Source organism: Bombina bombina, chromosome 5 (genome assembly GCF_027579735.1).
Source record: "Bombina bombina isolate aBomBom1 chromosome 5, aBomBom1.pri, whole genome shotgun sequence".
In the NCBI taxonomy this organism is placed as follows: Eukaryota; Metazoa; Chordata; class Amphibia; order Anura; family Bombinatoridae; genus Bombina; species Bombina bombina.
Window position 1 is genome coordinate 996423447 of NC_069503.1, and position 17162 is coordinate 996440608.

The 17162-nt window shown below is 39.3% G+C and overlaps 1 protein-coding gene across 1 annotated transcript in view; it reads left to right on the plus strand.

The window, feature by feature from the left end:
• The window catches only part of SDC2 (syndecan 2), a 161861-nt gene that overhangs the window by 135827 nt on the left and 8872 nt on the right, over positions 1 to 17162 (plus strand). The window contains exons 2-4 of the mRNA XM_053715228.1: positions 14619 to 14727; positions 14926 to 15044; positions 15327 to 15465. Coding sequence (XP_053571203.1) covers positions 14619 to 14727; positions 14926 to 15044; positions 15327 to 15465 — 367 coding nt within the window. The remainder of the gene's footprint in view (positions 1 to 14618; positions 14728 to 14925; positions 15045 to 15326; positions 15466 to 17162) is intronic.

Here is a 17162-nt window from a genome sequence, read left to right on the forward strand (position 1 = left end):
TTTAAGAACAAAGGAGATCAATAAAAGCTAAAAAAAACAACAACACTTTTTATAGCCAGATGTAAACATTAAAATGTATATAAACCTTTTATTTTGCACAAAATATGTAACAATATATAATTACAAGAAGATATATTATATACACATCTATGTGTAGGAATATCTGCAGGGTGGTCATACATTTTCTTATGGACAGACTGTCTAACTAGGTTGTGGGTTTATGGCACAGATTCATTGGATACCACAAGTTTTTGGTGTCACTGCGATACTTCCAGTAGGCAATACTTCCATTTGTTAAATCTAACTAGGTGGACATAATTCGGATTATTATAGCCTTGGTGACTCATCTAGATTTTATTAAAGACAGGAGGCGACTATTTTATGCATAAATCTTTACTGACTTCTAAAACAGCAGCAAATAACATAGAAACAAAGACAACCAATCAGCAACAAGCAGACAATATAATCCCACAGCAACAGGAAATAGCTTCTTCTTTTCGCTACAGAACAGAAGAAAGTTCTAAACATTAACCGGAAACTGACACCAATAATCCAACGCAGATCTGCTGACATCTGTGACAAAGTGGAAGGTAGAAGGTCTTTTACACTGAAAAATAAACGGAGGGCGGTAACACTGCTACCAAGAAGGAAAAACCTGAGGAAAACAAAGGTTAACCTGATCAAATAAAATTCACATCAAAAGACTTTTTTTTTTTTTTAAATGGGATGGGAAGAGGAGGGAAAATAGTCAACTCCTGTCTTTAATAAAATCTAGATTATTTAGTCACCAAGGCTATAATAATCCAAATTTTATGGCATATTTTATGCAATATAAATGCAGACTGGAACGCGTGAGAAACTGGCTTGAAATAGAACTGAGATAAAATGGAGGCAGAAGACCAATCTGCTGCAGACCATAAATCCTGAAGATTGCAACCGGACAGAAAAGCTCTGGAAGCCGCAGCCCCTCTGACAGAGTGGGCCCCAAAAGAGGAGACTCTGGCCTCCAACATGAGCTATCAAACCCATCTCGCCAAGGTAGGGGAAGAGACCGGACAATGAGGAGGAACAAAAGAAATCAGGAGAGGGCCCGACCTAGATTCACGAAGGCCTTCAGTCCTGGACAAGTATGCTTTAAGCCAAAGAGCCACAGAAATTTGGGGATCTGTCAGAAAATAAGGAAAAAACAAAGATTTCGAGGATGACTTAGTCCTGTGGGAAATGGAAAAGGAAATTCCCTCAGGGAAAAAGAGATGGAATGAACATCCAGAGCCCTGATATCAGAGATCCGAAGAAAAGAAATCAAGCAAAGCAACATGGTCAATTTAGCGGATAACTGCTTAAGGGAAAGAAGAGTTATCGGGCCAATCTCTAAGAAAAGAGAGAATCAAATTGATGTCCCATAGGCTCAAATAACGAGATTGGGGGGGTTCTTAAGACGAATGGCTTTAAGAAGACGGCTGACTAAAGTATGCCTGCCCGCAGGGACACTGTCAAAGGGAAGATGTCCCGCCGAAATGGCCGAACGAAACAGATTGATCATGCGGTAAGCCTTACATTGCGAAAAAAAGTTCAGTAAGAAAGTTTATGATCCTGGGAGGAGAGAAAGAAAAGGGATCAACATCCCATCCCATGCACCAACGAACCCAGGCTGAAGCATAACATTTCCTAGTACCTGGGGCCCAGGATTCACGCAAGAGGAGGGAAGCCTCTTGTGAAAGGCCCTCGGAGGACCAGGATCCCCTGAAATCTGCCAAGCCAGAAGGTTCAGGTGGCCCTGGATCAAGAGAGGTTTTGAGCAATACTGGGCATCAACAAGGATATTGGGAAGAAGGAGGGGCCGAACACCTCCAGAAGAGAAGCAAACCAAGTTTGGGCTGGCCACCAAGGAGCGATCAATGCCAGGAGACATTGAAATTGTTGCACACTCAATATAGTCCTCGCCAGCAGAGCAATAGGAGGAAAGGTGCAAGCCCCGTGGGGAGGCCAAACTTGCAGAAAAGCGTCCGCTCCTTCGCTGTCTGGGTCTGGAAGCCCGCTGTAAAATCTTGGTGGTTGGTCCGTGATGCAAAAGATCCACTGAAAGGGGTCTAAAAATGCGACTGATCTCTAGAAAAACTTGACGTTTCAGTATCCAGTCGCTGGAATCCATCCAATGGTGAGAAAACAAGTCTGCTGTTAAGTTGGAAACGCCCAGAATAAATTGGGTGCAGACAGAAATCCTGCGTTCCAAGCAAAACCGATAGGAATTGGATGTTAAATCTGACAAAGCTTTCGAGCAAGTCCCACCTAGTCGATTGATATAATGGACAGCCGAAAAATTGTCCATTCGTAATAGAATGCAGCAATCAGTAATATTTTTTTAAAAACTGCGAACGGCAAAGAAGCCGGCCAATAATTCCAAGCAATTTATGAGAAGGTTGGATTCCTTCATTGTCTAGGAGCCGCCTGTAGAGGATGTCCCACAAGAGACACCCCAGCCTAAAAGGCTTGCATCGGAAGAACGAAATCTAGGGAAGATCTGAAAATTGCTCTGCCATTCCAGGCCTCCATGTGCTGCAGCCACCAAGACATCTCTGATCGAACTTCGTTCGTCAGAAATATCTGTTGTTGGTAGAAAACATTGGATCTTTCAGCCGCTGCATGGTGCGGAAGTAAAGGGGATCCAGAAAAATGGCATGGATCAAAGAGGATAGGAGTCCAATGATCCTCGCCAACTGGCAGATGGAGATGGAGGCGGCTCTTAGAGCTGATTGAATCTTTGATACTATCTATCTTCTCTTGAGGGAGGAGAAGATGTCCAAGGGTAGCGTCTATGGAGAATCCCAGAAACTCCACAAGCTGTAGAGGGGAAAGGCTCGACTTCTCTTCGTTGATATTTAAAACCCAGTGAGGAGAGAGGACATGTCTCAAAGCTGCGAGAGCAACAGGTCCTTGCCTTGTGCCATCAGAAGGATATCGTCCAGGTATACCACTAGATGGAATCCGTGAGCCCGGAGACAAGCCAACAACGGGTTGAGAAGCTTTGTAAAGCACCAGGGGGCGGAGCTGAGTACGAAAGGGAGACGGGTTAACTGCCACAGTTGAAACGCCCATCCTGAACTGAAGATACCCTCGACAGAGAGAGGACACCAGTACAGTTAAATGAGCGTCCTTTAGGTCCAAACGAACCATCCAATTGTTCAGATGAGGTGTCTCAACATATGGATGCCCTCCATTTTGACGTGGCGGTATACTACAAAAAAGTTGAGGTCCCTCAAGTTGATGACAGGACGAAAACCTCCTGACTTTTTTGAGACCAGGAAGAGATTGTTCCGGAAACCTGGAGGGGAGTTCTGGGAAACAAGCTCTATAGCTGCTTTTGTGAGGAGAGACAAGACGTCTTCTTTGATAAGGTTCTGTCCTTCCACAGACAGGCGTAAGGGATTGGGGAGGTGGATTGGAAGGGAGGGCAAATTAGTTCTATGACAAACCCCTGGACAGTTTGGAGAACCCAGGGATCTGCAGACAGACAACCAATTTTGGAAAAAAAATGGGCGAGTCTGCCCACAAGCAACAAGTAGGAAGAAGGATGGGAACTCACCTTGGTTGGTGTTAGTAAGGGCTGGAGGGATTCGTGCGGCCGATCGTCTGGGTCCCGCACATCTAGCTCTGAACAGGAACATGGCTCTCTTGTAATATCCCGGTGGGTATTGTTATTGGTAGTATCCCGGTGGGTACTGAGGTTGATTGAGGTCCAAATTTTCGTGGCCAGGCAGATGACCTCTGTATTTGCCGGCCCTGGTAAAAACCCGCCTGTGTTGAAAAACCTTCCTGAGAGAGGCCTGGATTTTGTCAATCGATGTAAAAGTCGAAACATAAGGCATCTCCGAATAACAGGCCTTTGGCTCGAGAGCCTGCCTCTTCAGTTGCTAGCACAGCCAATTTGGGGTCAATGCGTAGTAATGCAACTCTACGTCTTTCACTGGAGATAGACGCATTGGCGTTACCCAGTAAATAAAAGGCTCTAAAAGCCCAATCTCTGACCATGGAAGGATCCAATGAGGAGCCGGAAAGATGAGCGTCGTCGGCAAGAAGAATTTGAGCCAAAGGGCCAGAAATGTCTAGGAGTTTATCCTGAGCCCCATGAAGGGATCTTTCCAGCCCCTTCCTTGGATCCTTACCCTTCCTAGTCAAAAAGGTTACCAGCTTAGGGTCAAATTTGGGGGTGGTAGATTCTCTGCCTGGGAGCGAAGGTCTACAACATTCGGCTCTGAGGAGAGCCCTGCCTTTCCGATCTAAAGGTTGACTAAGACGTCTCTGAAGGAACCTAGACAGATGAGGAGGGAGAGACTACTTAGAAGAGCGAGGGTGTCTGATATGTTTGTGATTTAAAAATGGGATTCCCAGCGGGATCCAGAAGATTCCGCATCTTCATCTGTATGAGTCCTCCCAGAGGGGCCTTGAGGATGGGCAATAGGGGGTTCTCTATCAGAGGGACTGCCCGAATCCTAATCGTGTTCCGGGCAAAATTCCCTCTGATCCAGATCCCTCAAATAAAAAATTCTGTGTCCAGACACCCCTGATTAATATCCTCAGGGTTAAGGATTCTTTTACCCCGATTTACCTCCGGGGGAGAGGTTCTAACGCCCCTATTGGTTTTGCTCGGGGGAAGGGCTTTCAATTTGCGTGCTGGCTCTTTTCCCTTTTTTAGAGGGGGGGGGAATAGATTGGGAACGCCACAGTCTTTTATGGGCTTGAGGGCAATCTTCCTCTGAATCAGGGGAAAGGCAGGAATCCACAGGAGATGTTTGTCTAATGGGAATTTCAGGGGGAGGGGCAGAAGTGGAGGGTTGTTCCCTCTGTGCCAAGGCTTACACAAACTTAATATGGCTATATAGATATGCCACTAATATTTCATTAAAGTTTTAAAACAATCATGTTTCTTTTTCCATTTCTGGTAATTTTTGTGATTTTATTTGGAAATAAATGGATTAAAAACTATTAATACCTTCAAAATATGTCACTCAGTGAACAAACTAAACTCACTACTTTTGCTATCCTAATAAAAAAAATGCTAAATCAACACAGTGCGCACATCACGCTGCCACAATTCAACAGCCTGATGCGCGTCTGCCGAAGGAATGGAGTAATCCCGTTTACAGGCCCGTAAGGATGCCCGCGATCATTAGCAGGAGAAGACCGCAATGGCCTAGAACATATGAAGAGATGCCTGCTGACAATGTCGGTAGGAAAAAGCTGCAGAATGACTATTAGAGGCGGCGTTTAGGAGGTAAGAAGGGAAGTGAAGCTCAAGATTATGATCGCTACCGTCGCACGCACTATACCTCTAAAACTAAAAAGTTGCAAAAATATAGCACTTGATAAAAGTATACACAAATGGAGTATGGTAAAATATAAATTTTTAAGGAAAATAAATTTCCCTACAAGAACAGCATACCTTGCTCAAAATATAGACTTGTAAAATATTCAAATGGAAATTAAATTTTGAGGGAAATCTTTCCTATGAAAAAAGATTAGTGATAATGATCTAGTATATATAACTAGTAAATTGATAAAAAAAAAACTTTTATTATATGAAATATATACACATGGGGAGAATACATCACCTGCTGCCTGGAAGGCAGCAAAGAAAAGAGGAAGCTATTTCCTGTTGCTGTGGGATTATATTGTCTGCTCGTTGCAGATTGGTTGTTTTTGTTTTTTGCAGTTTTGGAAGTCAGTAAAGATTTATGCATAAAATATGTTGCCTCCTTTCTTGAAATAAAATTAATAATTAATTGTTCCTCAAAAGAATGTGCTTGAAAATCCACATGAAATGACCTTTTACAAACTGCAATTAAATGGATTTGAAGGTGGAAAAATTAAATGTGCATGGGTGCATTCCAATTTAATGGAAATATATAGCATAAATGTTTTTTGTTTTTTTTTCTTTTTTTCTTCAGAGTGTCGGCAGTGACCTTTTGACACAAATTAGATCTTCAGAAGCAATACACACTACAGATACCTCTACAGTGTTTGAACACTGGTGCATGGGCTCTCAAAGGATATGTGCATATGCCGCTGAAAAATAATAGTAACAAATAATTTTTGCTAATGGAAGTATGTTGCAAAAATGCTTATATTTTAAATTGAAATGGACCCCTGAACAATGTTTGACCTTTCTATCCCTTTAATTCTGATTTTCTAATAACTTCTGGGAAATATAAATACGCTTCTGGCACTTGATACTTCAATTATATTATGAATATTTAAGGTAGTTTACTTTGTGACTAAAGAAATTAATCAGAATTTATATTTGCTATTAAAGGGACACTAAACACCTGATGCAGATTCTGCAAACTAACTTCTGTCAGTCCATAAATCTACTACAAATTTAGTAATAAAGGATTTTTAGGCAGTCTATGCAGCTTACTCCCATTGTATTCAAGAAAATTGTTGTTAAACAGAATGGTGATACTGAGCTCAATGCTGCTATGTGTGCTGCTATGTTGTAACGCACGTTGCTCACAGGCACAGTAGTCACGTGATGCACATGAGGATTACCAGAATGCTCTCTCACAGTGGTGCTAAGTGAGTGCTGTAATTAGCTGTATGAACATTTTTCATATGTGCCTCATATTTATATAAATAAATATTCTGTTGTGCATGCATGTTATTAATTTCAAAGAACTCAAAACTTTTTCTAAGCTAGAAGAAATACGTCTGACTGCACTATTGAGAGGAACTGTTGTTTTAGTTAATACCAACAGCTGATGCTACACGGAGGGGAAAGGAATGAGCTGAAGATACACGGAGGGGGGAGTGGCATGCTCTGTGAGAAGAAGAGAGCTGAATAATGCTGCAATTACATTTACTAGAAGATTTATGCACAAGTGCATACATCTTCTTGCACTTAGCACCACTGTGAGAGAGCATTCTGGCATGTACAATCACGTGACTGCTGTGCCTGTGTGGCAGTATGGTGGCATACATACCATCACCAGAAGGTGTTATAGGTCCCTTTAAATAACTTCTTCTTAGTTAATGTAATGGTTTAGGTGAAACTATATTAGTTTCTGAATTGAGTGAACGATGACTGTGTGGACACTTTTTTTTTTTTTTTTTTTAATATTTATCCTAAATTGTCCTCCAGCATAAGAGAAAGATGGGCAAAACCTAGGCTACAATTTGAAAGGGATTTGAAACACAACTTTTTTTTCTTTCATGATTCAGGCAGAGCACAAAACTTTCCAACTTCTATTATCTGATTTGCTTTGTTCTTTTGGTATCCTTTGTTGAAAAGCATACCTAGGTAGTCTCCTGAGCTTGCTAGCTGCTTATTGGTCGCTGCACATTTATGCCTATTGTCATTGGCTTACCAATGTGTTCAGCTAGCTCCCAGTAGTGCATTAGCGCTGTTTCAAAGTAAATTGGAAAGTTGTTTAAAATTGTATGTTCTATTTGAATCATGAAAGAAAATGTTTGGGTTTAATGTCCCTTTAAGAATTTTAATATTTGAACAATATAATTAAAATGCATCTGCTTATTATTCTCAAACAAATTATGATCTCATATTTATAATATACATACAATGCAAAAGCATTCACCCCCCTTGGCATTTTTCATGTTTTGTTGCCTCACAACCTGGAATTAACATGGATTGTTTGAGGATTTGCATCATTTAATTTACAGAACATGCCCACAACTTTCAAGATGTGTGGGGGTTTTTTTCAGGGGTTTTTTTTCATTGCGAAGCAAACAACAAATAGGACAAAATAACAGAAAAAGTAAATGTGCATAACTATTCACCCCCTAAAGTCAATACTTTGTAGAGCCACCTTTTGCGGCAATCACACCTCCAAGTCGCATTGGATAAGTCTCTATGAGATTTTTGCCCATTCATCCTTGCAAAACTGATCCAGCTCCTTCAAGTTGGATGGTTTGCGCTTGTAAACAGCAATCTTTAAGTCTGACCACAGAGTTTCTATTGGATTGAGGTCTGGGCTTTGACTAGGCCATTCCAACACATTAACATGTTTCCCCTTAAACTACTCAAGTGTTGCTTTAGCATTGTGTTTGGGGTCATTGTCCTGCTGGAAGGTGAACCATCCGTCCTAGCCTCAAATCACGCACAGAGTGGTACAGGTTTTGCTCAAGATTATCCCTGTATTTAGCACCATCTTTCCCTCAACTCTGACCAGTTCCCCAGTCCCGGCTGCTGAAAAACATCCCCACAGCATGATGTTGCCACCACCATGTTTCACTGTGGGGATGGTGTTCTTTGGGTGATTTGATGTGTTGGGTTTACGCCAGACATAGCGTTTTCTTTGATGGCCGAAAAGTTCAATTTAAGTCTCATCAGACCAGAGCACCTTCCTCCATACATTTTGGGAGTCTCCCGCATGCCTTTTCGCAAACTCAAAACGTGCCATTTTGTGTTTTGCTGAAAGTAATGGCTTTCTTCTGGCCACTCTGCCATAAAACCCAACTCTATGGAGCGTACGGCTTATTGTCTTCCTATGTACAGATACTCCAGTCTCTGCTGTGGAACTCTGCAGCTCCTCCAGGGTTACCCAAGGTCTCTGTGCTGCCTCTCTGATTAATGCCCTCCATGCCCGGTCTGTGAGTTTTGGTGGGTGGCCGTCTCTTGGCAGGTTTGCTGTTGTGCCATGTTCTTTCCATTTGGTTAAGATAGATTTAATGGTGCTCCTGGGGATCATCAAAGATTTGGATATTTTTTTATAACCTAACTCTGACTTGTACTTCTCAACAACATGGTCCCCTACTTGTTTGGAGAGTTCCTTGGTCTTCATGGCAGTGTTTGGTTAGTGGTGCCTCTTGCTTAGGTGTTGCAGCCTCTGGGGCCTTTCAAAATAGGTGTGTATATGTAATGACAGATCATGTGACACTTAGATTGCACACAGGTGGACATCATTTCACTAAGTATGTGACTTCTGAAGGCAATTGGTTGCAGCAGAGCTTTTTATGGGCTTCCTAACAAAGGGGGTGAATACATAAGCACATGCCAATTTTCTGTTTTCTATTTCTAAAAAATAGTTTTTCTCATTTCACTTCACCAACTTAGACTGTTCTGATCCATCACATACAATTTAGATTAATAAAACATTGAATTTAAGGCTGTAATGTAATAAAATAGGTAAAAAGTCAAGGGGGTGAATACTTTTGCAAGGAATTGTACTATTTACTGTTTAATATCCCTTTTATTATCTTTTTGCTAGGCAGCTTTATATTGTTTTTTGTCATCTAAGGAAATATTTTATGAAAACCATGTGCAGTAGGTTTATCTTACCTTCTAATTATTGACATGCATGTTTAAAATGACTCAAGTCAAAATAAACTTTTATAATTTCAAAAAGAACAGCAGTTTTAAGACTCTTTAAAATTTACTTCCATTATTCACACTGTGATTTGGGGAACAAGATCCTACTGAGGATGTGCCTGGGACTCTGGAGACAACAAAGCTTCCTGAGAGTGCTATTGAGCACCCAAGGCTGAACATGTTGCAGGGTCATAGAATGTGTAAGGGTAAGAGGGTAATCGCAGCTGTTGCGTCCTCGGAGTGAACCGGAAGTGCAAACCTTAAGGAGAGGTCACTGTAAAGTCCCCAGGATACTCACGGAGTGCCGTAGCCAAAGAACGGAGGATTAGCCCGTGAAGCAATACCGAAGAAGAGGAGGCGGCAGGCACTACTTATCATAGAATGTGTACCCAGTCCAGTGTGAGAGTGCAGTCTCCTTCCGTGTTTTGTATATGTCTAGGGTGATTTCATAAGTCTGTGAACCCTGACTTGTTCCCAGTTTGTTTTATTGAGAGCTTGCATTTGTATGGCTGTATTAGGGACCCAGGTTTTGGGAGAGACCTTGACGTGGTACCTGGGTTTGTCCCATTTGGCCAGATGCGGTAACAAACTCTTCCAGTTTTGCTTTAAATCTTAGCTGAGAGCTTGCAAGTGAGTGCTGGACTTTATCTGTGTGTTGTATACGTATAATAGTCTGTGATTGGCTCATGTCTGTCACATGATGCAGGGGAGACGGAACATGTGAGAAAAAATAAATGTCAGAAAAAAATCTACTTCTTTTAAATTCAGTGCTATTGCATTGTCTTTTTATTATGAAATTGTTAATTATGTAATTCTACTGCACTGAGTGGTCCTTATGAAGGGATATGAAACCCAAAAATGATCTTTGTGATTCAGACAGAGCATGCAATTTTAAAGGGACGTAAGCTCAAAAGCCTGCCCATGTCTGGAGCTCTATATGGCAGCAGTTTTGCAAGAATGTTATTCATTTGCAAGAGCACTAGCTTGCAGCACTATTTCCTGCCATCTAGTGCTCCAGACTCCTACCTAGGTATCTCTTCAACAAAGAATACCATAGGATCAAAGTAAATTTGAAGCTTTTTTTTTTTTTTTTTTTTAAATTGTATGCTCGGTCTGAATTACAAAAGAACATTCCTTCCAAAATGTGTGTATTAAATTAGATCAGAGATTTTAATGAGAGGTTTTACTATGCATGTGCACGTGAAGCATTTTAAGATATGCACCTGAATTTTAAACGGTGTGTCTGCTTAGAGAGCTGGCTGTGGTTCGTACGGTGTAAATCAAACCATCACCTCCTGCTCTCTCTAATGCTGGTGCATGAAGTTAATTTAAAAGGGCCAGTAAGCTCAAAAACGGCTTAGATAAAGCATGCCATTTTAAAACAAATTGTCAATTTACTTTGATCAGATATCCTTTGTTCTTTTGGTATCCTTCATTGAAAAGTAAATCTAGGTAGGTTCATGGCAACTCAGAGTTCATGTGTCTATAGTACTCTATGGCAACAGTGTTGGTCACCACCGCAGCGATGGTGACAAAGTGATCATTAAATACTTCTAAAACATTTACCTTTTTGTCAATGTTCTTGAATTCAGCAGTAAGGATATATATAATATGTATAGAAAATGTTGACTTTCAAGTCACTTTAACATAATTTAAAATCTATATATCAAAAGTAGCATTTCTATTATTGGGCCACTAAACAAACACAGTTGAATAGAAACAAATGCCCAGTAAAATAACAATCCAAAAGCACTGACTTTAAAATTTGGCAGAAAATATTCTACTGCTCATTTTAATTTTAGTCATCAAATTTTCCCACCCCCTGTACCATGTGTCAGCCATGAGCCAATCACAAAATGTATATACTGTGCACTTTTACAAAAGCCCAGTAAAAGTGTAATGGTAAAGGTTTTTTTTTTTTTTTTTTTTTAATCGCATGCTCTATCTGAATCATGAAAGTTTAATTTTGACTTTAGTGTCCCCTTTAAAACCCAATTATAAAATTATTGTAAAAATGAATTTTGTATTCACTTAAAAGTTTAAACATTACAGAATTGTACCAGTTTGCTGAAAGGTACAAATCTGGCATCTTCTCACTATCAAATCTAATTTTGTATGACACCCTCCGCTAAAGGATTTGACCCACTAGATCAGTGATGGTTAACCTTGGCACCCCTGATGTTTTGGAACTACATTTCCTGTGATGCTCAACTAAACTGCAGAGTGCCTAAACATCATGGGTAATGTAGTTCCAAAACATCTGAGGTGCCCAGGTTAGCCATCACTGCCCTAGATATTCATATGAATTGGGTATTTTGTATAGTATTTCTCACTACCAGTTTACAATTGAATTCACCTTGCATATCAAGATTTTCATGTATTATCTTAATATCCACATGATCCATATGTTTTGTCAATTATTTATTTTTCCATCTTAAAATATTTATCACAAAATTCAGCCAAATGTTATTCAAAGTAATGTGGAAAGAATGATTTTAAATAGAGGTTCTAATGAAAGAAATGCATTCTCAGATTTCTGATCCTAGATAACTGTGGGGTCAATCACAATCCTTTATAAAATGTTATCAAATTCATTATCTACAAAACTCCCCATAGGCTCCTGTAGAAAAATAATTAGATATGCTTTTCTAAAGTATTGGATCTAGATGCTTAAGCCCAGCAAATTGGTATAAAACATAGGTAAAGTTCCAGTAGCAAGTGTTTGTAGTTTCCGAGCAGGATACCTCTGGTCAACCAATCAGGATCAGCAGCTGCATGATGTGTCAACCAGAGATTTTCTGCTTGGGAACTGCAATCATAGTGGCTCCTATAATGTTCTTTAGCTATGTGTTGGGGTTTAAAATATAGCGGTTGATCACAATCCTTTAAACAATTTGATATTTTTTTTTTGTGTGTGTTTCTAAAGGATTGTGAATAACTCCATGGTATCAGTAATGGCAAAAATGACTGCAACAAAGTCAAGAGCATGTATTTGCATTAGAATACCCATTTAACGTTACTTTGGAATTTACTTTAGATCCACAGTGTGGGCTCCATTTATCAATTAGGGAATTTTTCCACCGGTGACCGTGGCTTGCTAGATCATTTTGCTACCAGAATTTATCATTGTACAAGTCACTGCCCCCTGTTATTGCACAACCAATCCTGTGAGAGCAGGGGCTGTGAATCCAGGTCAAAGGGACCTGCGTGTAAAGGTTAAAGGGACATGAAACGCAAACATTTTCTTTCACGATTTAGGTCGAACATACAATTTTAATAAACTTTAGTTTTACTTCTATTATCAAATTCCCTTTGTTCTCTTGCTATCATTTGTTGAAGGATCAGCAGTGCTCTACTGGTTTCTAACTTAACACATGGGTGAGCCAATAACAATCAGTATGTAGAACCTAGGTTCTTTGCTGCTCCTAAGCTTACCTAGATAAACTTTTCAGCAAAGGATAACAAGAGAAGGAAGCAAATTAAATAGAAGTAAATTGGAAAGCTTGATAAATGAAGCACTGTAGCTCAGCTGTATAATTTTATTGTAATGCAAAGTATAAACCTGACACGTTTTTACATAAATGTAGGACTTCCGGGTATTACATATGTAAATTAAAGATATAAGCCATAAAGATAGACTTAATTAGTATGAACACTAGAAATCCCTCTGTACTTGGTTTCATCACCTGTAATTTCATTCTAATTTGTGATCAGAGGATTTCAGCATGATTACTTGTGCTCAATATCAGCAGGATATAAACCACTATCCAATTCCGTTCTGTTTAAAGCGATATTGCTGTTTTTTTGTTTGTAGTTTATTTTTTTTAAATTGATCCTCCTTTTTTATTATTAGTTTTTATTCAATTAATTATTGGCTTTTTGTAAACATATATTCTTTTTATCTATTTATTTTTACCAATGTTATCCCTTTTCATTGTACATAGGTGCAGTTTAAATTGCATTGAGCCATCCATATATATATATATATATACAGTCTGCAAACTCTCTCTCTCTCTCTCTCTCTCTCTCTCTCTCTCTCTCTCTCTCTCTCTCTCTCTCTCTGTGTTGATTACAAACATTATCAACACAACACACAGAAAACCTGGCACTCGCCAGCAGATTCACAGTAATGTTTAAAAGCAAAACTGGGGGAAGTCAGTTACATTTGGCACCAAAGGATCACCCCCAGGACGACGACAAGGTCTCCCCCTTCCTGGGACCCTAACCAGCACCCACACAATGCAAACTTCCAAACAAACCAACTGGGAACCTCCCAGGGTGACACAGGCTTTTGTAACCTCCCCTATGTAAATACAAAGCGCAGGAATGGACCGCACTCAGAGACTGCCAGGTTTTCTGTGTGTTATGTTGATAATGTTTGTAATGCTTCCCTGCAGGCCTGTCACCCCGGCCTGCTCTGCGGTTAATGCCTGGGTCGCTGGGAACTTTGCAGCTGTGGAGTTTGCTGTGGCTTAGGATGTGTACCCAGTCCAGTCTGTGAGTGTGGTCCATTCCTGTGTTTTGTATTTACATAGGGGAGGTTACAAAAGCCTGTGTCACCCTGGGAGGTTCCCAGTTGGTTTGTTTGGAAGTATGCATTGTGTGGGTGCTGGTTTAGGGTCTCAGGAAAGGGGAGACCTTGTGGTCCTGGGCTTGATCCTTTGGTGCCAAATGTAACTGACTTCCCCCAGTTTTGCTTTGAAACATTACTGTGAATCTGCTGGCGAGTGCCTGTGAACCAATATAGGAAGTGTGTTAGATGATTACTCATCTTGCACAATTATGTTCAAAACCTACTGTACTCTGAGGAACATCTTAGCTTATATAATTGCAGGAAGAGCACTCATAGGAAAAATTAAGTTCATAATTATAAAGAAGGAATCTTAAATAATTAGTCTGTATTGTGCTTGGTAAACTGTCACATGACATAAAAAAAAGTATCGGTAATTGGTATCGGCGAGTATTTGAAAACAAGTATCGGTACTTGTACTCGGTCTTAAAAAAAATGGTATCGGTGCAACCCTATTTAGTACTAAACATTTTTTATTCCAAAAAACAATATACATTAGAACATTTTAGAAGTTTGCTGGTGGGATAAAAAGACAACCCTAATTTCCCTAGGTGGGGTGTTTTTTGTTTTTTTTTGCTTGAATTTGCATAATTAGAGTGCAACACCAAGTGTAGACCAGACGGTGGTTAATGAGGCAGATTAAAGGCCAAAATCTGTTGTTGTTGTTTTTTGTAGCAAAAATATTTTTTAAACATTTCTATTAATATTGTTTTCTTCAAATTACAGATTGCAGAAACGCAAACCGACAAAGACCTTTATATTGATAACACATCAGAAGAAGGGTCGGGAATCTATCCAATTGATGATGATGATTACTCTTCTGGGTCAGGCTCCGGTAAGTCTATACATATTTTGTGATCAGTTACTTCTTTGGGAATGACTAACCCTCATATCTACATGTAATTGTACCAGTTTTTACTAATCGTCTTCCAATGAAAATTGCTTTGTGCATGTTACTCTGGTTTTATTGATGTGACATTGGTCCTGAGCTTCTATTTTTTACTTTAAAGATTTGTTTGTTTGTTTTCAACAGGAATCTTGGTTACAGACGATGAAGCTGAGCAAACAACTGTCAGTATGCTTCCCAGCAGTCCAACTACAAATGTGACCACTACGCTAAAAATACAAACCAAAATACCTTCAGAAACAATGGTATGCCATTGTTCGTTTATTGTGGTTTGACTCCCTTTTTTACTATTCATTTTTTGAACAACTTTAAAGGACCACTGAAGTCTAAATTTAAACTTTCAGGATTCATATAGAGCATACCATCAACTATGTTGTTTAATTGGTCCAATAATTAAGAAACTATAATTTTTTAATCATCTTCTAAGCTCCTTTTGGACATCATAGATGACTAAAGCACACCTTTTTTTCTTTAACACATATGGCAGCACTTTAGTCATTTTTAACCCAGCTTTGTCTTATGTGCAGGATCCTGAGAATCCAGAAATAATTGACCCATCTTTTGTGGAACCTGATGGAGGCACCCAGGTGAAGACTGGGGAAGAAATAGAGGTGCACACAGCAAAACACAGTGAAAACCTTTTCCACAGAACAGAAGTACTTGCAGGTGAGTTAGAGGCATGAGATTAGTAATACTTTAGGATCCAGTTTTAGGGTTATTAATATTCCCTGTTGATTGCTGCAGTTCCCACCTACCTGGATGCACAAACATGACCCTCACATCTCATATTCTTGCTTATTTCTCCCAATTTACAAAATAAAGATTACTCATCTTTTCTGCACTGCATTCATCTCTGTCCTCTCTATGTCGATCTAGTGTATATGATCGGTGGTCGGTGTTTGTGTCGCTTATTTTGCTAAACCGTTAATCATTTCTTTTTTGTCATATTCTGACATTTGCTCTTGTGCTAATATTAACTCCCTTATTTGAAAAGTCCGGAAGACTTTACTCTAGATTCAAATGTTTATTACTCTAACATTGAATGCAACGGTTTAAAACAGTCATCATATTATGCATAATGTTGTTATGCTTAATGTCACGTTATTTTATGGGTCTTTGATGGAATATTTTATTGTTTGTCCATCAGTATAGATACAGATGTGTCTTCAATTAGCTGTACTAACCACATGCAAATAACTATAATAACTATGCTAATTTACATCTACAAATCTTTGTTTTGTTTGTCATTTAAGAGGATGAATTTAAACCAAATGAGTCCGTACATCGTATTATTCAAATCTTTATTATTATTTTTGTATTTTAATTTTTTTGGTAAATTAATTTGCACAAGAGCTTTTTTTATGTTAAAGAGAGAGTGCAATGCAACATTGTTATTCCCTCAATGTGTTTCCAATGACTTGGTATACCAGCTGCAGAGTATAGAATGTATGAGAAATTGCGTTTTTATTATTTCCGTATATAAAACCACAACCCATAAAAATCAATTAAGCTTGTAGGGAAATCAGATTTCCTTATGTTATTGCTTTATGTACACACCCTGCTTCTTTATATTATCTCTGTATACCAAAGCCCAATACTTAGAGAGAACAATTGAAAATTAACATTGTATTGCTTATTTCTCCTACCTCCCACTGGTAGTGTAAAATGTTTCTTTAAAGGTACATTCCAACCAAAATTGGAATCTGCATCGATGCATTTCAGTTTTGAATAGAAGCATTGTTGTAATAATACACATGTATTGACAAAAATGATTCTAATAAGTTTTAGAACTGTTTCAAAAGTGTTTTTAGTATGCACCGTGCACCAGAATTTTAAAACGCACCACTTGCTCAGACAATCTAAGGTGCTTGTACGATCCGGTAATGACTCAGTTTAATTGCTGATATAATACAAGACCTACTGGCGCTCTGAGCAGCTGAAATATTTTAAAATGCTGGTGCACTGAGAATATCGAATTATGCTTCACATGCAGAGAACAATATTAAAGGGACAGTCTACACCAGAATTTTTATTGTTTTAAAAGATAGATAATCCCTTTTTCTCCAACATTGGTGTGTCCGGTCCACGGCGTCATCCTTACTTGTGGGAATATCTCTTCCCCAACAGGAAATGGCAAAGTGTCCCAGCAAAGCTGGCCATATAGTCCCTCCTAGGCTCCGCCCACCCTAGTCATTCTCTTTGCCGTTGCACAGGCAACATCTCCACGGAGATGGTTAAGAGTATGTGGTGTTTAGTTGTAGTTTTTTTATTCTACTATCAAGAGTTTGTTATTTTAAAATAGTGCTGGTATGTACTATTTACTCTGAAACAGAAAAGATGAAGATTTCTGTTTGTGAGAGGAA